Source organism: Quercus robur, chromosome 11, assembly GCF_932294415.1.
Source record: "Quercus robur chromosome 11, dhQueRobu3.1, whole genome shotgun sequence".
In the NCBI taxonomy this organism is placed as follows: Eukaryota; Viridiplantae; Streptophyta; class Magnoliopsida; order Fagales; family Fagaceae; genus Quercus; species Quercus robur.
In genome coordinates, this window is record NC_065544.1 from 4,335,752 (window position 1) to 4,360,216 (window position 24,465).

At 34.2% G+C, this 24,465-nt stretch overlaps 3 protein-coding genes and 1 pseudogene across 5 annotated transcripts; 2 read left to right on the plus strand and 2 right to left on the minus strand.

The window, feature by feature from the left end:
• Positions 1-1,390: 1,390 nt before the first annotated feature.
• Positions 1,391-7,551, minus strand: LOC126707414 (GDSL esterase/lipase At4g30140-like). Of its 3 annotated transcripts, none has more exons than XM_050407037.1 (3): positions 7,215-7,551; positions 3,037-3,160; positions 1,391-2,363 (listed from the first exon to the last, which is right to left on the minus strand). In XM_050407037.1, the coding sequence occupies exons 1-3, from the start codon at positions 7,515-7,517 to the stop codon at positions 2,353-2,355; spliced, it is 438 nt and encodes a 145-aa protein (XP_050262994.1). In that variant the 5' UTR covers positions 7,518-7,551; the 3' UTR covers positions 1,391-2,352. The 3 variants fall into 3 exon arrangements, with proteins under 3 accessions (XP_050262994.1, XP_050262993.1, XP_050262995.1); XM_050407036.1 differs by lacking the exon at positions 7,215-7,551 and adding an exon at positions 5,271-7,203; XM_050407038.1 differs by lacking the exon at positions 3,037-3,160.
• Positions 4,047-4,238, plus strand: LOC126707856 (U4 spliceosomal RNA; annotated as a pseudogene).
• A 4,633-nt stretch (positions 7,552-12,184) lies between the features above and the next one.
• On the plus strand, positions 12,185-14,681 carry LOC126704633 (uncharacterized). Its single transcript, XM_050403670.1, has 5 exons — positions 12,185-12,193; positions 12,324-12,464; positions 12,798-12,854; positions 14,458-14,553; positions 14,637-14,681. The coding sequence occupies exons 1-5, from the start codon at positions 12,185-12,187 to the stop codon at positions 14,679-14,681; spliced, it is 348 nt and encodes a 115-aa protein (XP_050259627.1).
• Positions 14,682-16,723: 2,042 nt separating this feature from the next.
• On the minus strand, positions 16,724-20,797 carry LOC126707408 (putative disease resistance protein RGA1). The gene is made up of 2 exons (XM_050407023.1): positions 17,247-20,797; positions 16,724-17,117 (listed from the first exon to the last, which is right to left on the minus strand). Exon 1 carries the CDS (start codon positions 20,634-20,636, stop codon positions 17,316-17,318), a length of 3,321 nt encoding a protein of 1,106 aa, XP_050262980.1. The 5' UTR covers positions 20,637-20,797; the 3' UTR covers positions 16,724-17,117; positions 17,247-17,315.
• Between the last annotated feature and the right edge of the window lie 3,668 nt (positions 20,798-24,465).

Sequence of the window (24,465 nt, forward strand, 5' to 3'; positions counted from 1 at the left end):
AATGTTTTCGTGGTCCATTCCCAAATGTTTCATATGTGGATTTATAATAGTCGGATGAAAGAAAAAGGGAAAGCAATGAGGGCTTTTAAGTGGCTGTTAATACTTATTGTAGATCCCTAAAACTCATTAGTTGCTTCTGAGTTCTGACTCATATAGCCCAAAAAGAAAACCGTGCGTAACGATTTTATGTAAATAAGGCTGAGACTCTTGAGGTAAGCACATTAGGAATCCCATTTTACGAGTGATCTAATGGGTTAAAATATTAGATCCTAGGATTGAATTGATTTTTGTTGATGTTTTGGAATTTTTACTTGGTAGATGACCATTTCAAAGGGAAATTTATTGAATGCATTAGCCAAGTTAGATCCTATCAAAACCAGACTTTATAAGCTCCATAAGGCCAGAAGACTCTATATAATGGTTATTAGAATAAAAACCACCATGTGGGTGCCTAGGATTGGCTAACAATCGAGATTGTCGCTTGAGACAAAAGAGAGTGAAGTAGAGCCCAAGAGAACTTGCTCGTAAGCCAATAGAAAGCAAATTGCTTGCTGCATATATGAGCAAGTTATCCTTGGCTCAAATTCACTCACTGTCTCTTTGTGCATGATGCTTGGATAAGCAACACTGACTATTTGTTATTTGAATTATACAATGCAGTTGAGGTATTTATAGCCAAACTTAAAGAATTTCAGAAAAGCTTCTAGCATTCCACATAGACTTCTCATTCAAAATTTGGATTGGTGGTTGTGAGAATAGAATCTAAAATTATAGTCAACGTGATAGCATTCTTGTGATACGAAATTTATGTTCACGGGAATTTATTCGTAGAATTTTAATTGTGAGGATCATGATAAGGCTATGACTCAAGTTCAAGAATCTTCAAGGACACCAAGATTGTTTTCTTGTCCCACTTCATGATAAGGCATTGTACATGTAGTCATTGATGCACCAATTACCCTAGTTGATAGTAAAAGCCTTAAAAAGTAGAATCTAATTTTTCTTTTTCTTCTATTCCCTCCCCAGTGAATGCTATTCTCATGTCAATGGATGGAATACTGTTACTAGGATTTCTTTCAGGATTGCCGGCCTCAAGGTTGCATCAAGTTGTCACTTGACTTTGTTAGGGTCAATTCATTTAGAAGGTCGGCAAACCCATATCCAAAATCTTATTTATGTCAATGAATGAAGTATTTTTAATCCATGTTGAAAAATTTATCCCCACGCATATACACACATATGAAATAAGGATAAAATATATATCTAAAATAAAACCTACCACAATATTTTTTAAAGGTATTTACTTCATAACACATCACCTTTTTTTAGATATAAATAACACCGGAAGAGGATCATAGGATTAAAAATTCATCTAAAATAAAACCTGTCGTAGGGCACAATTTTGTTTGAACATATCGCAATCGTATGATTGATTATTTTATTGATGGTAATATAACATTTGGATAATGATGCCTTGTCTGTGAGCAAGGTCATTTATATTACAATTATTGAACATAAATCTTAGTATCAACTTCGGGATAATCACAAAAGAAATTACAGTAACAATATTGTAAGCATTCATTTGAGAATTCTCTTCCCACATCATCTTGTTCATTAGCTCTGAGCGAGGTGTTCGATGTCATATGGATAAGCATCAACTGGGGACATAGCTCTATATGCTCTTCCCTCATAGAACAAATATCCGACTTCAGTTGGATGAACTGCATCCCAAAATGAATATAGGCTCCTATTACTAGCTACACGCGGTTCCCAAAGAAATGCATTGGAATTGTGGCTGCCGATTTTTTATCACTTCACAACAAGGAACATTTGTAAATTGTGGAACCTGCTACAGAAATTGTTATAGAGGTGGTTAAATGATAAATTCAACATTTCCTAATAGTTTAAACTATTTTTGAATAGTCTGTAATTTTTTATAGTATCAGAGCAAATAATTCTAGGTTTAAACTCAATCTTCACTCTACCACATTTTCTTAAATAAAAAAATTGCACGTGTTAATTAAATGATTGAATTCACTATTTTGTAACAGCTTAAAATATTGGAGTAATTGGTAATATAAAAATGGAGAAAGAGATAGAAAGAGTGCTAGAAGTTGATTAGGAAATCTTGCCTTGAGACGTAGAACTGCTGAGTGATTTCAGTAGTGTTTATGTAGATAAATCTAGCATTGGTCAAATTATTATTGAAGTCATTCACCAATGTGACAACCCAATCATTGAAAAGTGTGACTGCATTGAAGATGTTGTTCACACATGAAGAATTAGTACCGCACATAGTGAGTTCAACTGGAGTATACCCTAATAGACCCAACTACCTTCAATGCTCCAAGATTATGCAAAATCTAGCATCAACATAAAAAAGGAAAAACCATGTTCAATATCAATTTTAAGAGAAAGAACAACCGTGTTCTGATTGAACCAAAAAAAAAAAAGAAATACAAATAAGGAAAATTCGTGCTACCCAATAATTGTTGAGAGAGTTGTTGAATGAGAACCGTAGCATGCATATTGCTCTTGGTTATATATGCGGCTTGTAGGATAGAACTGTGGCATGAAGTAATTATTTAGGTAGTCATTATTACCTATTGCAACAGAGTATATGCAGTTGTTTAAATAAGCTGTGGCCAATGATTCATTATTTCCAAGTAGGTTCTTGATGTTTGAGACTGTAACTTGGAGATTTAGCAACTGCCTATCCAAGCTTATCCGATCACCCAGCAATATGATGCACCAAATTATATTAACTTGATGGTGCCTTTCCATTCTCGAATTACAATAATGAAAGTGGGAGGATATTTAAACCCTGGACATTTCTAATAAAAACACTAAGATATGTTAGTTGAACAACAAATCTCTTGGCTACAGTTCAATTTTCATGGCATTTAGTTTTTTGTATTAAAAATTCCTACGCCAAGTTATAAAGGCTAATACTGACCCAATTAACTTTCCATATTTGTCGTCCATAATAGGCACAAGAGATAACCTAATTTAACATTTTCCTTATTGACTAATTACCGGTTGTTGTCCTGTTTCCTCGCGAATACCCGCTGCACCCGATGCATAATTGACCCCTTAAGTATTTCTTGACCACTAGCTGTAGCGAAAGGTGGGATGGAATTGTTAAAACCCAGATGTTCAGCTGCAAGGAGAAAGTGTTGAAAAACTTGTTAAGTAGTCAAGTTCACAAGGTTGTAACAAAGAGATGCACTCGGTTGAGTCAGTTGTATTAGGAAACATATAAACATATCCATGAGATTAAATATTACAAATCTACATGTATATGTGAGTAAGGGATCGAAAGGGCATTTGCCACCTAGCCCCACCAAAACTCTCCCTATATAGTTCCCCCCCCCCCCCCCCCCCCCCCCTCCTTATTTTTCTCTTTTATTTTATGTGTTGTTTCAAATATCTCCTTTTAATAAGTTTCATTGAAAAAAGTTATATATATATATATATATATTTATATATATAATTTTTATTATATCTATGTTTGTTAAGGTAATCTCAAGAAGTTGGTTTAATGGTTTTTAAGACCTCATGATATCTATAAGATCCTCGGTTTGAAACATCTTGGCAGCATTTTAGAGTCAGCTCAAGGGATTCCTTCCTATAATAACCCAGTTTGTGTTGGCAGCATTTTAGAGCCACCTTAAGAGATTCCTCCATGTAATAACCCGGTTTCTGTAGGACAAGGAGACTACAAATACCTAAGAAAATAGTCAAATACTTGAAGAGATCTAAATACTCTTGTTTGTCAAAAAAAAAATTATAAAAGAAAAGGAAAAAAACAAAAGTAGGGGGGAGGGGGGGAGGGGCAGGTTGAACCAAGAAAAAAAAGATCGTATTGTTGCCTTCCAAAAAAGTTATATGAGTTTAAATTCCTTATGCAGTAACTTATTATTTTTTTATAAAAATCTGTAAATAGTTACATAGCAAAATACATAAATTGATATTGTTTCAAGTTAAATCTAAAATTATAGGCGCAAAATATATGATTACTATCAGCTTAAAATTGTTATATAGTTATCTTTGCACTTGGGGCAATGACGCAGTCCGTGAGGTTCTAATCGAGACGCGTCTATTGCTGGTTGAAAAAAAAAATTTGTTATATAGTCTAACTATTTTATCACTATAACAAAATCGATATAAGTTGTACTCGATGTTAGTTTAATCTTTAAAACCCATTATACGAGATTTATAAGTTAATTTGACTATGGAAAAATTGTAACACAACTTATTTAGATTATTAAAAAAAAAAAAACCTTACAAATAAATACAATATAGTATATGTTATCTTTTTAAGGATTTTTTTTTACATTAAAATACCACTTTATTTTTTATTTTATTTTTTTAGAGTTCCAACCTATAGCGTCCAATCAGTTTTTAGTGTAGGTAGAAATTTAACCCCAAATCTCTTATACGACTATCAGAAATTTTACCAGTTGAGCTAACTAGAACCCATCATTAAAATACCACCTTAGTATTCACGTGTGTGTGTGTGTGTGATACTTTATTGTACAGATTGGTCTTAAGTATTATATGTAGTATGTTTGTACAGTGTGCTCATCCAAAATGTGTATAAAAACTATGTATGTGTGCATGTAAAAAGATATATGTAAGTAAATTATAAATTCCCTCACTTAAAGTTAAATTTTGCTTAGCCACTAGTGTCATCTCATTTAAAATTTTAAATGACGTGGTATTTTATACAATATCATATTAAAAAAAAAATCTATGAAATAGATTCTCTCCATTTCAAATAATTTGAGATTGTGTCATTTTTAAATGTGTAGCTAATATTTGATTAATTAATGCCTAGAACCTTGTAAGTTATAATTTATCTGATATTTTTTAGTAATTTAATGGAGATATTTATATATAAAATTTCTTACTTCCATTTTGTTGTAACTACTTTTTCTTTTAATTTCTAGTGAATTAAGTAGGTTTAAACATCTTCTTAAAAAAACAATAGAGAAAGAAAGAAAGAAAAAGTGCGAGTAGATATATAGGCGGGTTCGTATTCAACTTGATAGCAAAAAGAAAAAAATATAAAAAAAGTTTGTATTCAACTTTGCAAGCCTATAGACTAGCTCTTGGAATCAAAATCAATTTTCTTCCAAAATATAAAAACTCTCCTTGAATCAAAATCAAATTTTCCCAATTCAAATACTTCAAAACAGCGCAAAAGGAAAAATTATAAAAATTGTAACGAGTATAAATTTTATAATTAAAAAAAGGTAAATACTGACCAATGATATCGACAAGATTGCGACCATTAGTAAACCTTCCGGTGGGTCCCCCAGGAAAATCTATCCCATATGGCTGATAATTGGCTTTTGCCTTAGTCACAAGGTTGTTATTGTTCCCATTATCAGACAATAAGTCCCCAAAAATGAAGAAACAAGGCACTTGTTGTGTTCCATTAACACAAGGTTGCAAGTTCGATACCAGCAATACAGGTAGCAGAAGCAACAATTTTTTCTTCATTTGACATGCCATTGAAAACCAAAACGAGTAAAGGACTTTGATTGAGATAGGACAAAATGGGCAAATGCCTTTTTCTCGCAAATTAAACATCCTTTTGCCCCATTTCCCAAATTAATTGAAGGAATGCTTCTCTTTTGTAACTCGACAATATGAGAGTCGAGTTTTTATGAAGAACTCGATATTTCTATGATCGAGTTAGTCAGACGTCCTTTGTGCCATGTTGGCGCTGCAGACGTGGGTTTTTCCCAATAAAAAAATGTTTGTGTAGACGTTCATAACTTGGGAAGCGTAAAATCGAGTTTTCTTCAGCGGTTTGAATCAATAGGACCCTAACGTCTCACAACGCCTATTCACTCACTCTCTCTCCCTATACACTCTCTTTCCCTCGCTCTCTGCCATCACTCTCTCTCTACACTCTCTCTTGCTCGCTCTGCAATCAAGCTTCCCCACTCTTCCTCACTCTCCATCAGTCTCACTCTCCCTATCCAGTCTCCATCAGTCGTCGTTGGTTCCAGTCTCCATCAGTTGTCATTGGTTCCCGTCATCGCTGCTTCCCGCCGTCGTTGATTATAGGTACGGTCCTCTCCTCTGATATCTTTTCTGATCTTGGTTAATATTAGGTTGTGTTTTATGTGGGATTTTGATTATTTTGTTGAAACTTAAAAACTAGTAAATTTACTAATCAAGATGAGAATTTTGTTGTCTTTTATATGCTGCAATGATGATGATCTAAAGTATTTCTTGCTATATGGTTATGTCTGTGTGGTTTTTCTCATTAATGAGAATTTTGTTGTCTTTTACATGCTGCAATGATTATTTTCTCATTAATGAGTTTAAATGTGCTTGGGGTTTTGATTGGGGGTTTTGGCAAATCGAGTGGTGGTGTTTCAGTGATGTCTCTGGGTTTGTGTAAAATGTGTCTTATCCGATTGTAGGCATGATTTTGTTATAGTTGTTGTAAATGGTGTCAAACTAATTAAGTTTGAGTGTAAATAGTTGTTGTAAATGGTGTAAAATGTGTCTCATGCCTCTAGCAGCAACTGTTAGCTCTGAAGCAGAACCCATTTGGTAAAGATTGGTTCTATTGGGTACATAGGTTAAGAAAAAAATGATGAAAACTTTGAGACTCTGGTTGTTTTAGGCGGTCCCATTCCTCTTGGTTCTCATTCCAAACATCGTCCAATACAACTATACAAGTAAGAATTTTCTCCCACGCAATTTTTCTTGCAACTGTTGTTGTAGTGGATCCAACTTGGAGATACTACTTGCACCACGATCAATAGATTGCCTTTAGCAACCTTCTTATATGAAAATCATCTGATACACACACCCAAATTCTCAATTCAAAATGCGTCTCCACCCTTATATTATTGTAGACTAACTGTGCAAGTGTTGTTTTTCCCAAGCCCCCCATACCCCCATACAGCATAAATGGCAAGATTATCTTGATCAGACACATTAGTGAGCAACACTTCAATGATCTTTTCTTTTTCCTCATCTCTTCCATAAATCTCACTTTCATTCACAAGTGAGCTAGTTTGTCTTTTTTCTACATCAAAAACTTCCATGTTTATAACTCCCTCTCTCAAGTGGAATTCAGATCTCTCCCTGGAATTGGCATCCAGTCTATCCCTCACATTCTTCAATTTATGTGCCCTTTTCATGCGAAATATAAGCCTGTTTCGAAGAGAAAAGAAGCTACTTACTTGGCTTGTCGCACCTTTCTCTCTCTCCACCTTTCGCATTAGAGCTTCAGTTGCAAACTCGTCAACAACCTCATCCGCATCATAAGCTACATCTTTGAGCTTTCTGAGCCAATTCCTGACAGCCTCACTGTTCCACTGCTTCTCCTGTGCATCTTGGAGAACGGCTTGGATGGTGGACAGCGTGCTCTCAAGTTTGTTAAGCTCAGTTCCCAATCCCCAAGCAATTCCAAATTCTTTTAGAGCTAAAGTATTCATGCTCCTCATGATCGAACTCACCAAGGAAGAAAGAAGTACGTCTGCCATATCCTCTCTTTTTCACTCACTCTGGTAACAAATTGCTATAGGAATTCAGAACGGGTAAAGAGAAGTGAATTGCGAAAACAGAAATGCTTGATCTGCTATTATGCTTCGTGATCAAATGATTTTTTTTTTTTAATTATTATTATATTTTTAAAGACTAGTTTACCTACAACTCTGCACGTCTTTCTATCATTTGCTTCACATGGCGTGGACTTGACTTAGCATATTCCTCTATGAGATGCTAATATGCTTTAGTCATGACCTGATTGGGGTTTTATTTTAATGTCTTTCTTTCTTTGTCACTTTCGCAAGCTTTGATTAGTGATTTTATACATTACAGCAAAAAAAGAATTAGTGATTCTACATCTGTTTCCATGTGTGTGCCTACAAAGTAAAAGAAGAAAGGAAGACATTAGTAGAGGAACCATTACTTTTTAGATTATTAAACTATGGCCTGCAGTTACCATCTGCAATTGGGTTCTCTAAATTGATTGTTGGAGTGTTTCTCATCCTTGCAGGCACTTCTGCAGAGGACACTGAATGACTGAGAAACAATCAAGTAGTTTGGAGATTCGTTTGATTCAAAGCCAGGATAACATTCGCAATCCACAAGTTGCATTCAAAGCTGAAAAATTCAACTAAATGGGTGATATGCCGGGGGCCTTATTTAATAATCATGCTTATCTGATACAATTTAGCATTATTTATAAAAAGAAAATGTGATTTCATCCTCTCTCTGTCTCTCTCTCCATCCCTCCATAAACAAAAAAAGATTGCTGCTGATTAAAAAACTGATCGCTGACGTGTAAAATTTTAAAAAAAAAAAGGAAAAAAGAAACAATTTTGCCTTGATTAGAAAGACAATTGAGGGTTCTTTTGTAAATTAAAGAATTCATATTACAAATAATCTTTCATTTTGTTTGTGGGGAGAGAGAGACAGAGAGAAATGCTTTTTTTATTTTTTTGGTTGCCCTCTAGAGCCAGCATTAATTAACCACGCTGCCATTCTGCTTTACACTTGCTTCACTGCATTTTGGTACATGCTGTATGAGAGACCAAATGGGGTGAGTTTAAGGGCATGGTTATGCAGCGATTGTAATGCGAGTTTGTAATTGGTTTCATAAGTATAAACAAAAAATGAAGATGAAGGTTGATTTTTTTGGTGTACAGGTTAGTTGTATTATGCAGACTATTTTCTAATCTTTATTATTAATTTCTATATAATGTGAAATTGTGAATTTTCAAACTTACGGCCAATATACAGCTATAATATACTTGTATTATAATTTACTTCGATTTTTAGGATCAGATGCACATAAACATATCATGAACTTGCAATCTTTCCTAATCTTGAACATTCAACTTTGACTGACCATACATTGGGCATGAGTTATGTATGTTATCCTGAAGAGTTCTGCTACAGCTACCAGATTTTTTAATGAAAAAATTTACACAGCATCTCACTAGGCATTTCACTGGGGTCCACCACATAATCATTTCAATGGTTTTTTTTTTTAGGAATCAGTTCAATGTTTTAAATGTGGGTACTCTCAAAAAAATGTGGATATTGCTCTTGAAATTGTGGATTAATTGTCAAGTAGAGTGTACATTAACAAGTGTCAAAAGATTTATTGTTGTTTGAAAAGGATGGTGTCTTCTCAAATTTGATGGGGCCACCTCTTTTATGGATAATAATCATATAATTTATAAATTAACTTTTCAAGTAAATCAATAGCACGAGGTAAATATCTTTCAATTTTCTCTTTTCAATTTTTGTCTGAAAAAGTTAAAAGACTGGAGTGTAAAGTTTATAGTCCTTAGGTACAGGATAGCTGCAATGTTTTCTCTTTGGTTTAAAATGTAGCAATGAATGGGATTGAATATTTGTAATTTAATTATGAAAACAGTCTGTAACATGTTCCATTGTATTTCCATCTTTTAATATGCTGATTATGAGAGCACACTCACTAGATGATGGTACTTTTTTGCTTTTGTTTCGATAATAAGAGGAAAATGCATTAACATATATTGTTCTGTTATAAAGAAAAAGCTCAACCTTATCAAAGCTAGCAAATTTACCACCACGGTTAATATGCAAAAAATAACAAGTTGCATCAACACATTAGTTTGCTTCATAGAAAAAATGCTCAATTGTCTTTTTTGAGGTTTGCTCTAGCAGGTCCTACAATTTGAAAGCATTGGTTCCATCAATACATTGGCAATATATTGCAAAGAAAGTAATTTCGCTAATAGTAGTCTCTTATGATCCGTTTGGATTGAGGGGAAGAGAGGAAGAATAGAGGGGACTTGGCTAGAAATTAGCTTAATTTCCGGCTAACTCTACTGTACTCCCCCTTGCTCCTCATCTCTCCCACCTCAATCCAAATAGGCCATTAGATCCATCCTTTTGTATCTTGTTTGTACTTAATGGGAGGTAAGGTCTACCTGCGAGTAGAGTTGTTGGTCCTAATGATAGAGTTCAGGCCCTTGGCTTTGGTTCCAGTCTTGTCTTGCATTCAAGCAAGTATGACTCGGTTTTATACTTTCATGTAGATACTATAGCTCCTGTCTCATGTTGCTCGAAAATGACTAAGCCTTTTTCAAGAGGCTTTCACCATTAAAACTGAACTAGACCCATTCCCTCTACCTCCATTTAATCTTAATCTTGCTGCATAAATACACTATAAGACCGAGGATGCCCTTAATCATCCCTTCCTCTCCCATAAAGGCTTTCATCTGCACTAGCACTAGTATGAGAAAGACTTGGTATGTAATCCATGCCCTTGTTCAGGCTATAGTCCATTAGCAAGCGAGTGAGGGCAACAGTTCCTTCTATTTATTTAGTAAGGATATACAAGCATTACGAGGAGTTTCTATTTTCCATTCAATAATATGAACATTTTATATCTGTTCCTATTTTCTCTACTTTCTTTAGAACATTCACAGCAAGGAAGGTGAAGTTAAAAATTTTTTAGTGTGTACAGTAGCTTCTATCTCTAGTAGCTTATTGTAGCTGGATGTTAAAGAAAAAAAGAATTTTTTATTACCCACACGCATAAACCTCATCTCACACACAGACAAGCCACCACAGCTCCTGCCGTCTCTCCCTCCAACCGTCTCTCTCTCTCTCTCTCTATACCTCTCCGTCTCCCTCTTTCTCTCTCGTGGGTCTAGGTTGATTTTGTAGATTGTGATGTCCCACAGATCCAAACCGGTCTGAATGCCCACAAAACCCATCACCTTCTGCCTTTTCTTCATATTTGGATCTACGCCAATTCCATCGCCATCGCTGATGACTCCATCTCCAACTCGCTCCCAGAAGACTCAGATCAATCTTGGCTCAACATTTGCGCATTTTTTATGGCAAGATGAGAAGCATAGCGAGTCCAAAGATGAAGCCGGCTAGATCGATGATAAGGCAGCTGACAAGGATAATGCTAGTCGATCTACGCAAGGAGGCTAGCAAAGCGCGGTTTTGGGCATGTGGTGTGTGTGAATGTGCGTGTATAGTATAAATACAATATAACTTTATATAGTTTAATAATTAAGAAATGTAGAGTGTTTGTTCCATGCGTGTATGTATTGTTATTGTTATTATGTTATAATAACTTTTTATTATAAAGTTAGATTCAAAAAAAAAAAAATAGTAAAGTTTGTGATTGACTTATTGTTTAAGCATTTAATTGGTTAAGTAGACACTTAGTGTATTATTTATATGTATAATGTATGGATGAGTGTGGTTGTGTGGATCAATAACTAATACAGTGCCTATGGGTTGAGTTTTGTCATTTAGTTTAAAAAATTTTTATAAAAAGAATGACAAATAAATAATGACTACTGCATACAAATAAAAACATTATACAAACTTGTCACACCTATTTACATTGACAATTGATAATTAACTATCATGTAAGGATTTCAAAATATGAAAACCCATAGAAGGAAATTGTAAAACTTCATGTATTTGTGTGTGTTATTTATTTATTTATTTATCTTTTGTGTGCCAATAACTCAATATATTCAAGTTCTATTTTAAAAAAATTTTGTTGTTAATTTAACCTTTAATGACCCCTGAAAAAATTTCCCTGGAGCCACCATTGAGCTTGGAATGTAACTATTAAAGCATATCCAAGATGCAAGTCAACCCGGCAAAGGCTTCGGCCCTTTGCCAACTATTTTCTTTTTATGATTTTGTTTTCTGTTTCATCATTGTGCTCAATGTGGGGCCATTTTGCTTGATAGACTATAGGACCTTATTCCTTCGTTAATGACAACAACAATACACTAAATAAGAAAGGGGAAGGTTGTTTGATATTTTGCCCTAATTTTCAAAAGCCTAATCAGTTTCAGTTGGCCTTTTGTTTTAAGTTTGTGTTATCGAAAGTTTTTATTTTAGTTACTTCTTTGAAGTCCTCTTCTTGATGAAGTTTTTAATTCTTATGTAGCCCCTTATAAATTGAAATATTTAACTATGATACTGGGCATGAAATAAGCTTCATTGGTTTATCAGGTTTTGACTTTGCAACATCTGTAATTAACTTGCATAGAATTTCCTAGTATGTTTGATTCGCCAAATTAAAATTCTTGATGCATTCATATTTGGGAGTAGGGGGATTTGAACTTTGGATATCTTGGTTGGAAACACTAAGAAGTGCCAACTAATTAGCAACATGGCTTTGGTCAATTTGCCAAATTAAAATTGCGTTTTCTTTCTTCATTTAATACTGATTAACACTCAATAAATGTAATTGTCCTATTTTTTATGTTAGTTTTATACAAAGCTCTGACAAATTATAAAATTCTATGCAGTTCAATAAGGTTATCTACAATCAACTGAAATTTGGGCTTGAGAAAGATCATACAAATACCAGTGGTGCAGCAACAGGAGTATTTGCACTATTGGATGATTCATGGTTATCTGCTGATAGCTTTTTATACCATCTTTGCAAGGTACCTCTTTGAGGTTACTAAGTCATTGTTTAAATGCATGATTGTGCTGCCATGCTTAACGGGCATTTGTGCAAATTTACAATTTCCCTTGCTGTCAAAACTTTTATTGGCAAGTCAGATTTCAAGGCTTTCATTGATCTAGTGAATTGTTTACCTACTCACCAACATTTATTGGTCAATTTGAGCAACTTGCTTAAAAAGAAATAAAAATCATTGCTTAGTCAGTTTTAATCACATTGATTGAATTATGTTTCTATCGTAACATTTTTACTTGTTAAAGAAGACTGGTAAGTTCATCACAGATTTTTGACCAATTGCTGAATGGAATTGCAGGACTTCTTTTCATTGATGCTAGATGCCTCATCTGTTGATGGACATCTGCTGTCGTGGGTATGAACACTAATCCTGCTTCTTCATGTTCTTCATTTTGATTCTCTGTTGGTTTGGAGGTTGGGGCTGGGGCCAACTTGCCAGGCTTTCATTTTCTCTTCATACACTTTCCTTTTAGGTGTTAGCAATTGATTCTCTGTTTTGGTCTGCATAAGATTATGGATTTTCTACTCTGCAAATTAGATGTTGTGTATTTATTATTTTAGCTGGTTTTAAAGAGATACATGTATATAACATATAAATCTGCCTATAAAAAAAATTCATGTCAAGGAAATTTGCTTCATTCATAAAACCAAACATTATCAATTACAAAAATTGTTGAAAACTCCTACTATGTTGCTTTATTCTCTCTCTCTTGGGAAAAAAAAAAAAAAACCAGAAATCTTATTAATTCAAACTCAATCATTTATGATTTTGATTTTGAATGTTTAATTTTTGTTTTTTACCAGTTACAAGTTCATATCTCTAGTGTCATTTCATTCATTTCATACTGGATAGCTAGATCATAATACATTTATGGAATATTGAAAATTTAAGTTTGTTTTATGATGATATCTTGCAAATTGAATTATGCATTTTTTGATTTCCTTGAGTAAGGATGTTTACTTTCCTATTTTTAATAGATAGAGGCAACTCACGTATTTTTATAAGATTGAATCAATGACCTCAACCTCTATGCTTTATGGTGGGAGACATACAATCAAGGCTAAACTACCATCTACACTTTGTAAGTTTGGGGTTGCGGTCCATCAACAATGAGAATTTGTAATTTAGACCCTCAAGTATGAAATCAATGTCAATGTGCCCCTTCCATCGTGGTCTGTCACATTTTCACTACTAATCCACTCAAATATGACATCATTACAGGGTGGTTGCAGTGATTTACCCTAGGTTAGCCTTTAAGTTTGTTGTTAGGCTGGCCATACACAGTGGTGATTTGGCGGCTCTGAGGTGTTTGGGCAATGGTGCTTGGATGGGTTGAGTTTTGGGTTTTGGTTAATTTCGTCTCCTTATATTCAAAAGGGGGTAATTATTTGGTGGTTTAGTGACAAGAATGAAAAGACGTCGAGGGACAAAATGACAGCAATGCCAAACTTAAAGGGTGTAAATCATATTTTAGTCTAGAGTCAAATTTTGATGGTTACCTTGGAAAATAGTTGATTTGTCTTGGTTTAGGTGACCAATTGCCTGATATGAATTTGTGATATCAATGCCATACCTATAATGGCTAGTGATGGCTGAAATGCATGACATAAAGGCTGATAGTGGTCAATATTTGCCATCTGGTACAAAGGCCAAAAGTTGTCAATATTTGATATTTTTCAACTGTCTATGGTAGTTTCAGCTGGTTCTGGTAAAATTTTGTCTGTGACTCTAAATGTTATGTAAGGGCCATTACACTTGATTTGAGCCACATTAGTTTTAATGCATTTTAACACTTTGGTTGAAGTCATTTGGTCCATAGGCTATAGGAAAGGAGTTTCTTGAGCCTTCATTTGAGTGAAACCTCCCATAAGGGATTGTTAAGCTTTCACTTCATTGCAAGTAGTTGCTTTCTACTTATTAAGACAAATTGTAATGTCCTCTCTTTTTATTATTATAGACGAGGAAACTTAAAGAGCTGCTTGAGAACAATCTAGGGTGGGAATTTCAGCTAAACACTGTAGTCAATGGAATATACTTTGAAGAAGATGACGAGGTTAGTGCGTAACCATATTAAAAATTTGATCTATGAACTTTCTCGCTCATGATCTCATCCTTGCTCATTGTTCAACTTTGCAGTTTGCTCCGGTAGTAGAGATGTTGGATGACCCAAGTTGTAACTAACTTTGGCAATTGAAGATAGGGATTGTGGTCCTCCATCCCATTAATGTAAACACACTTTAGTTATACCTAACTTGGTTTACAATATTTCACTTTCTTGCCAAATTTTAAGGAAAATTCTTTTTAGTTTTCACTAGTGCAGAAGATATAAATATTTTTGTATATTATGATAAAAAAGACTTGGTATTTATATGGATGATGTAATATACTTTTTAGAATAATTATTATGTTAATTTCTCCTACTAGTTATTAGCTTAAGATTTTGGCATAAATTGGTAATTGATTATGGTATTAATCACTTATTAAGTGAAAGTCTAGGCTCACACATAAGGAGGTGATAGAATAATGGTTAAATCATTAAATTTTCTATTTCTTTTTCAATTTAAAGATGTGCAATGTTCAAGCTTTTTAGGGTGATTTTGCATTGCTAATGTTCAAGATTTTCTTGTGACTTGATTCCACAATGATTTTTATTTGCCAAGAGCCTTATAACTCAATGGATACCTTCTAGCATTTTTAATAAAAATATTTAGGGCTCAAATTCCTCCTCCCCATTGTAATTATTGAATTATCAAAAGTGAATTAGTTATTATTTATTTGGTAATGTGGAGCTTTTTTAGAAGGGAGTGAATGGTTGTATAAGAAATTTAATAAAAAAAAAAAAAAAAAAACTGTTATCTCAAGTGATAGCTTAATTGTTATGGCATCCTTTTATGCTCTGTACATGTAGTTTGAATCTTATTTTTCATACTCCCCACTATTTATCATCTAAACAAAAAAAGTATAGAATAAATTAGTATGACTGAACTAATGACAAGGTTGACTTATATGATTTTTTGGCCCATTTTCTCCTCTATATATGGGATGGGAAACGCTGCTTCTAATTATGCCTCTCAAGTTTGATTTAGTGGTTCTGGTCAAAAGGCTTGTTGCTTTGCTAAGAGAGTTGCAACTCTTTTTTGCTTGTTTTGCATGTTTTTTGGCTAGTTTATGAGCTACTTGACTTATTTCTAATTGTGTTTTGTTTTGAGAAATTTTCTTGCTCGTCTAGAAAAAAAAAAAATTCCTTTCTTTTCTTCTTTTGAGAAAAAAAATATAGTGGAACATGTCGGATTGTCAATAACAATTTGAAAATACAACAAATATACAAATAGTAATGAAAAGCGTGTCACAAAATTGAATTGAACTTTTTTTTTTTTGGGAGAAAAAGAGAAGAAAATATGAACTCCAGCTGCAAGCAAAGGTTGAGGGTAATGTACCATTGTGTTTTTACGTATCGTTCAAGGGGTATTGGGAAAAGAAAAAAATTATCTATATATAAAATATTTTTTTACTAGTTTAATTTTATCATGGAAATACTTTTGCACACCTTGATTTAAATCTTGCACATCCTAATCACATATTAGCCCAACCCAAAATCAAGCAACAAAACAAATTTGCCCATCCCAAAACCAAACAACATAGGTCATAGATCTTTCTCTCTCTTTCTCTTTGATCTCAGTATCATGAATCTTATCTAATCTTATCTCTCTTCTCTATTCAACTATCTTAGTATCGCTGGCTTTAAGAGTTAAGAGTGAGTGTTTATGAGTTGTGAGTATCTCTTTCTTTATTATAAATTTATATTATGTATGTGTAAGTGTGTGTTTAATTCTGATTGTGATACTATAGTGTGCATTATTTTTCAATTTTTTTTTTTTTTTTATAATGTTGTTTGTGTGAATTGTGGTGTGTGTGAATGTGTGCGTTTATAGTATAAATATAATATAATTTTATATAATTTAATAATTAGAAAATACATATAACTATAATATAACTTTATATAATTTAATAATTAAGAAATACAGAGTGTTTGTTACATGTGTATGTATTGTTATCGTTATTGTTATTATATTATAATAACTTTTTGTTATAAAGTTAGATTCAAGAAAAAGAATAGTAAAGTTAGTGATTGACCGATTGTTTAAGCATTTGATTGGTTAAGTAAAGAATTCGTGCATTATTTATGTATGGATGAGTGTAGCTGTGTGGATCAACAAAAAATAGAGTGCCAATGGTTTAGTTTTGTCATTTAGTCTAAAATATTTTTATAAAAACAATAACAAATAGATAATGACAATTGTATAAAATAAAAACATTATACAAACTTGCCACACCTACTCACATTAATAATAGATAATGGCAATTGAGATTGGACAAACAGGAAATCTCTAAGAACTCAAGCAAAAAAAAAATATCGGATTGTCCATAGCAATTTTAAAATACAATAAATATACAAATAGTAATGACAAGTATGTCACAAAATTGAATTGAACCATTTTTTTTTTTTTTTTGGGAAAAAAAAAGAGAGAGAAGAAAATCTGAACACTGACAGCAAGTAAAGATTGAAGGTAAATGTACCATTGTATAGTCCACCGCAGGCATCATTAGTTTAGTTCACTGCAAGCATACATTAGAGTAATGCATATGTTAATATCCATATTAAAATCCAAATACAATTTCATATGATAAGGAATAAACATTAAAAAGAAAAAAAAAAAAAAAAAGGCCCATTAAAAAGAAAGTCACCTTTATAAATAAACTTTTTTTGAAGCGTGTTAACATTGCCATCTCAGCGTTGACCAACTTAGCAACATTTCAGTTTTCGTAGCGATTCTCTCCACTGTGAACGTGGGGGATGTGAGATATTTTATGCCAATCCTCTCCACTGTCTTTCTTGCACCGCTTCTCCAGATGTGGACATCCTCTAATTTCAAGTTCTTTGAGTGCCGTAAGGTTCTGTAGCTCGTCTGGTATAGACATTAGATTAGGGCAGTACCCAATTCCCAAATATGAAAGCGATGTGAGGCATCCAATCTGCTTAGGCAGAGAAGATAAGTCTTCACAGTTCCAGATGCGCAGATAACGGAGAGCAGTTAGATGTTGAATACCCTCTGGCAATGAAATTAACTTCGGACACTCGATGATAAATAAATCCTTAAGTGCAATTAAATATTGAATTCCCTCAGACAGAGAGCAGAATTTGTTGCAGAACGAAATGGATAAACTCCGTAGTGAAGATAAGCCCTGCAAACCATTCATTGGTAAGGACAAAAGATTATTACACTCCTCTATGTCCAGTTCCCGTAATGAATGTAAGTTCTGGAGTCCTTCTGGAAGACTTTCGATCTTGTCACAACGTTCAAGACTAAATCTTTTCAGCGCAGAAAAATTATCCAACTGATTAGTCAGTGACTTGAGATTGGGCATATGGGAAATCTCCAACTTTTTAAGCATCTTATGATTTTGCAACAGTCCATCTGGAAGAACTGTCAATTCACCATCCATGTTTCCATTGTTGCTTCTCATAGTCAAATCTGTAATGGAAGGAATAATAGGAATTCCCAATAACTTTGGGCACTCAGTGATTTCTAATGTGCTTAGGCAGGGAAAATTTCCTCTTCCATTCATTGTTCTCCATTCCTCCAAATCACGCATCTTATGGAGCCTAAATTCCTTCAATGAGGGGAACGAAATTGCACTGTCTCCATGGAACTCATTGCCAATATATTTCACAGCATGCCAGCCAGTTATTTTAAGAACCTTGAGGAATGGTAGTTTGCCAAGAAGTGGCAAATGTTCACATCTTTCCCAACAATCTAGTGAAATTTTAACCAAATCACGAAGAACTGAATCTTGAATCCATGTTGGAATTTTTGAACCATGATAGTTGTTTATGGACAGTTCTTTCAGATATGAATGAGGTTGGAGACCATCAAGAACATCTTCAACATGGTCTGGTACATGGCTTTTATTGTCACTCCGCCAAACCAAACTTAGCGATTGAAGATTCTGTTTTCCAATCAAATTTGCATTTTTGGCCTCCACTGAATTTCTGACATTATCAAGTTCCTTTATTGTCAACTTGTTTCGAAGGTTTAGCCCTTTCAACTCACTTACTTGATAACCTTTTTCCTTGCCAACAATGAAGAAGCTCAATGATTGGAGGCAAGTTAATTGTCCCATTCCTTCAGGCATACGAGTAAGAGAATAACAATCAGTGATCCCAAGATACATAAGGTTTTTCATGTGCTTCATACCTTTGGGTAACTTACAAAGAGTGTAACAATAATCTAGTTTCAACGTTTGCAAGTTCAAGAGGCAGGTTGTTGATTCAGGTAAAACTTTGATCCTAGACCTAGACATGTTAAGATATCTTAAATGTTTTAGATTGTTGATTGATCTTGGTACTTCCTGAACGCCAGATCTAAAATCCAATACCCGAAGATACTTTTGTTTCAAGAAGAATGGCAGAGAAGCTGTACAATCAAATGCATCAATGCATGAGCGTAGAGATCGAACTTTATGTAGGTCCTCATTCAAAGAAATGTCTTGTGATGAGATCATGCCAAAAAACATATGAAAAATCCTGCCTTCAACTTTCACATCTTTACCGGATTCCAATGCAACGCATTCATGCCTCATAATAGATTGAGCAAGGTCATGCATAAGGTCATGCATTTTACACGTTATATAGCAGGGATACCCCTCCTTCACATCTTGAAAGAAAGACCTCCGTACTAATTCATTGAAGATATCAACACCAAAATCATACAACTCTGAGGGGATAAAACCATTAGCCATCCACAGTTGTATCAACTTATCCATCTCAAGCTTGTGATCTTTGGGAAATACACAGCAATAAGCAAAACATTGCCTTAGATGTGGGGATAGATGGTGATAGCTCAACATGAGGGCAGGAAGGATGGGATTCTCACTTTTCGGTAAATTCCAAATCTGACTTTCTTTCACAATTAACCATTCACTTTTCGTTCTTTTTGAGCACACAAGGCTTCCAAGAGCATTTATTGCTAGAGGTACGCCTCCACACTTCTTCACTATTTCCTTGCCAATTGATTCCAATTCTGATCTTTCTTCTACCCTTTCCAACCCAAATGCACGTCCTTTAAATAAGGACCAAGAATCATCCTCTGACAAGCATCCAATGTGGTGTATAGGAAGTACTGTGGCCATCATCAGTGCAATTTTTTCAATCCGAGTTGTCACTATAAGCATACTACCTTTCGCTCCACACATCAACGTATGTTTTAGGCGGTCCCATTCCTCTTGGTTCTCGTTCCAGACATCGTCCAAGACAAGCAGGAATTTTCTCCCACGCAATTTTTCTTGCAACTCTTGCTGTAGTGGATCCAACTCAGAAATTTTACATTCACCACGAATAATAGACCCTATGATCGCCCTTAGCAACCTTCTTATCCGGAAATCATCTGATACACACACCCAAATTCTCAATTCAAAATGGCTCTTCACCCTTGCATCATTGTAGACTAATTGTGCAAGTGCTGTTTTACCCAAGCCCCCCATACCCCATATAGCATAAATGGCCAGATTATCTTGATCATCAGACACATTAGTGCGCAACACTCCAATGATCTTTTCTTTTTCCACATCTCTTCCATAAATCTTACTTTCATTCACAAGTGGGCCAGTTTGTCTTTTTTCTACATCAAAAGCTTCCATGTTTTTATCTCCCTCTCCCAAGTGAAAAGATCTCTCCCTAGAAATGGCATCCAGTCTATCCCTCACATTCTTCAATTTACTTGCCATTTTCATGCGAAATATAAGTCTGTTTGGAAGAGAAGAGAATCTACTTACTTGGCTTGTCGCTCCTTTCTCTCTCTCCACCTTTCGCATTAGAGCTTCAGTTGCAAACTCGTCCAGAACATTATCCGCATCCCAAGCTACATCTTTGAGCTTTCCCAGCCAATCCCTGATAACATCATTGTTCCACTGCTTCTCCTCTGCATATTTGACAGCGGATCGGATGGCAGACATTGTGCTCTTAAGATTGTCGAGCTCAGCTCCCAAGCCCCAAGCAACTCCAAATTCTTTAAGTGCAGAAGCATTCAAGTTCCCCACCGCAGTGCTCACCAAGGCAGAAAGAAGTAAGTCCGCCATATGATCTCTCTTTCACTCACTCTAGTAATAAATTGCTATAGGAATACAGGATCGTTGAAGAGAAGTGAATTGCCAGAAGAGAAATGCTTTAATCAGCTACTATTTTGCTTCAAGGCCTATAATTTACCTGTAAGTCTTTCTACTTTCGGCTCCACAGGGCGTGGACTTGAGTTGACCATAGCATATTCTCTTTTGGATGGTATATTCCTAGTGGGATTTTAATTCATTTTTACATCCTTCTTTCCTTGTCACTTTAGCAAGCTGTTTCACATCTGGCTGCACACGGCTTTGACTAAACTATCCATTAGTGGATTCCAGATCTACTCCAGTTGATTAGTGATGGCCCACGAGGGTTCTACTTTGTTTTATATTACTATTACTTTCAAAAACTCTTGGGGCCATAATTTTTTATGTGTCGACTGTAGTTGGTAACTATGATTTTTATATGAACGTATCATTTTTTTTTTTCAGTTGCATCAAAATTGTTACAAAAATTATAGCACAAATTTATGTATATGGAGTCTCTCTTTATCCTTAGAAAGTAGATTTCAGTTTTCCATACAATTAATTGCTAATGCAACTAAAACTAAATGATAATAGACCTGCTCTTTTGTTACTTTATAACCCAGTAATTTCTCTAAAGGATCAATCAACTGCTGCACCAATTCTGTCACATTGGATCCATCCATTTTGATTTTACGCGGAAGAATCAAGTTTGGAAAAGAATGATCAATTAGTATTTGTTTATGAATTTGGGGGTGGTGACAGTAACGCGGTCATATTACTTTCTCTTTACCGTGTGACACTGTTGTAACTTTTGTCTTTGAGTTATCCACATGAATATTAAGTGGAAGTAATGACTACTCCGGTCTAAAAGAGCTTTAACCAATTAGTTTTTGTTAATTGAAATATTATTGTTGCTTTTCTTTGTTGATGCTGGCCGTTCCAAGATTTGGAATGCATAAAGTTTATTTCCTCTTTTTCTAGTTTTGTTTACTATATATTCCTTCACTTAGCTTAGCTATAGTCTTTTATTTTGTGATATCCTTGTTAGTTTGTTATTTATACAATTTGTCACCGCTCTCTTTTTATTCCATCTGAATTGCTTGGCTCTAAGATATGAGAAACAGAAACTTGATTCATCTAGCTATGGAACTGCACAGCTGGTCTTGTCATGTACGTGTGTGGAGCATCAAACAGATGGAAATTGATCCTTAGATATATAAAGAGAGGGCTAAGTAGCACACGGTTTTGACTAAACTATCCATTAGTGGATTCCACATCTACTCCAGCTCTTTTGATTTGTCCTTTGTTACTTTATATCCCAATAATTTCTCTGAAGGATCAATCAACTGCTCCACCAATTTTATCATGTTGGAATTGGATCCATCCATTTGATTTACACGGAAAAGTCAAATTTGGAAAAGCATGATCAATTAGTATTTGTTTATCACTTTTGAGGTCGGTGACAGTGACGCTGTCATATCGCTTTCTTTTTACCCGTGGCAATATTGTAACTTTTGTCTTTTGAGTTGTTATCCACATCAATATCAAGTGGAAGTAATGACTATTCCAGTCTAAAAAAGCTTTAATCAATTATTTGTTTAGTGAAATATTGATGCCATTTGAATTCAGCGGATGCCATTTGGATTCAGCGGATACGCTGAATCCAGCCGTTGCGTTTTGTTTTTTTTTGTATAATTTTTTTTTTAGCTTTCACGCTTTTTAAAGAGGAGACAAAATTTACTGTTTATAAGACAAATGTCACTGTTTTAATACTATTCACGTACTATTTATAAGACCCACAACCACTTTATTCAGAAAAAAAATTAAAAATAGGTTCCACGATACTATTCACACATTTAAAAATTATTTTGCTATAGTATTTTTAGTTTCAGCAAAAATAAACTCAATCCAAACGAACCTAATTATTGTTGCTTTTCTTTGTTGATGCCGGCCCTTCCGTGATTTGGAATGCATAAAGTTTATTTCTACTTTGGTTTACATTATATTCCTTCACTTAGCTTAGCTATAGTCTTTTATTTTGTGATAACCTTGTTTAGTTTGTTATCTATACAATTTGTCATAGCTCTCTCTTTATTCTGTTTGAATTGCTTGGCTCTTAGATATGAGAAACAAAAACTTGATTCATCTAGTTGTGGAATTGCACTGCTGGTCTTGTCATGTATATGCGTGGAGATCAAACAGATGGAATTTGATCCTTATACATAAAGAGAGGGGGGCTAAGTAGCACTGATACAAACACTAGACATGGTTGCAATATAAGACATTTTTTTTTTTAGAGGAAAGCAATATAAGACATTGATGCAATACAATAAAATAATGATATGACAGTATTACATTAATTTATATATATATATATATATATATATATTGAGAATATAAACATGTACTAAAGTTTAAAAAAGCATTTCTAAAATTAATATTGTGGGGTTGAGTCAACCTTGCTTGGAGTAGACTAATGTCACAATTAATATTTTTGTGGGAATGAAGGGATAGCTCACAATGAGAAATCCAAGGAGACCGAACTCAGAAACAAGATGGTAGAGATGATACAAAGACCCAAAAATACTAACATATAAGACTACCCTTTAGGTTATATTTATTTGGAGAGATTTTAGGTAGGATGGAAAATTGAGGAGAGAAAAGTAGATAGAAAGTAGTTTTAGTGGATGTTTGGTTAGGAGGAGGAAAGAAAAAAAAAAAGGTGGTGGACCCAGGTGTTTTCTCCTCGGGCCTACCAAAATGTCCATACACAATTTTTTTTAATAAAAAAATTTGTTACTTTTTTATTTTATTTAATGGAGACATAATAGTAAATTTATACCAATTTTATTTTTCATCCTCTCATTTTTCTTTTCAACTAAACAAATAAGTTTTTCCCCTTATTTTCTGTTTTTAAAAACAATTTTCTATTTTTGAGACTAAAAAACTTGTTTGGCAACCCAAAATTGATAGAAAACAAAAATTGTTATCAAAACTCAATTTGTGAAGGAAATTGAAAAGATGTAAGAGGTTGTTTTCAGTTTCTAATTTTTAAAAGTCAATGAAAACACACATTTGATTTAATGAATCTGTCTCATTTAATAAATTAACATTAGAGTTCAAATCCTAGGAATAACATATTTTAGTATTATTTATTTTTTTCTTCAAAAACCTATCTTTTTAATTTCAACTAACCAAATATGTTTTTGATTTCAAAAACACAAGAAAATTTTTTTTTCCTTATATTCCCAAAAAAAAGTTTTTGAAAATAAAAAACAAAAACTGTTACCAAGCTTAACCTATATTTCTTTTATCCTCCCACTTTTCTATTCCCTCCTCATTTTCTATCCTCTCACTTTTCTACTCCTTCAACCAAACAGACCCTTAAGCACACACTTGTTGGTAGCTCTCTCTCTCTCTCTCTGAACCCCTTATACCATGGGGTTTTCCCCTATTTATACTAATGTAAGTAGTGAGCTTGTAATGATATGGGCCCTGCTCTATTAGACATTAGATTCACCTTTTGGAATCATACTGGGAGTACATGTTTAACCCACTATTTATACTGGCCACTTCAAAAATTAATGCGTAGGCCACCATTGTCTTTTGCTAATGCCGCTATTGTAGCTATTCCTCGCAATTAATGTCATATCTTGAATAATGTGCTTGTCTATGGAGCATCCCCAAGCATTGTAGTTCCTTGCCATATACCTCGAGCAAGTTCTTCTTGGCAAGTCGATTTCAGATGAAATTCTCCTCGACAAGTGACATTGAGCCAAACGAAGCTCCTTGGTATGATATGGGCTCCTGAGTGGACCCTCTT

Bases quoted from the DNA above. Each gene is read 5' to 3' on its own strand.
- LOC126707408 (XM_050407023.1), bottom strand. From the start codon at position 20,636: ATGGCGGACTTACTTCTTTCTGCCTTGGTGAGCACTGCGGTGGGGAAC.
- LOC126704633 (XM_050403670.1), top strand. The intron at 12,465-12,797 runs GTACCTCTTTGA...ATGGAATTGCAG, and splicing joins TTTTATACCATCTTTGCAAG to GACTTCTTTTCATTGATGCT. The intron at 12,855-14,457 runs GTATGAACACTA...TTATTATTATAG, and splicing joins ATGGACATCTGCTGTCGTGG to ACGAGGAAACTTAAAGAGCT.
- LOC126707414 (XM_050407036.1), bottom strand. From the start codon at position 5,598: ATGTTTAATTTGCGAGAAAAAGGCATTTGCCCATTTTGTCCTATCTCA. The intron at 3,161-5,270 runs GTCAGTATTTAC...TTCTCCTTGCAG, and splicing joins CAATCTTGTCGATATCATTG to CTGAACATCTGGGTTTTAAC. The intron at 2,364-3,036 runs GTAATTAGTCAA...TGTTGATGCTAG, and splicing joins AGGAAACAGGACAACAACCG to ATTTTGCATAATCTTGGAGC.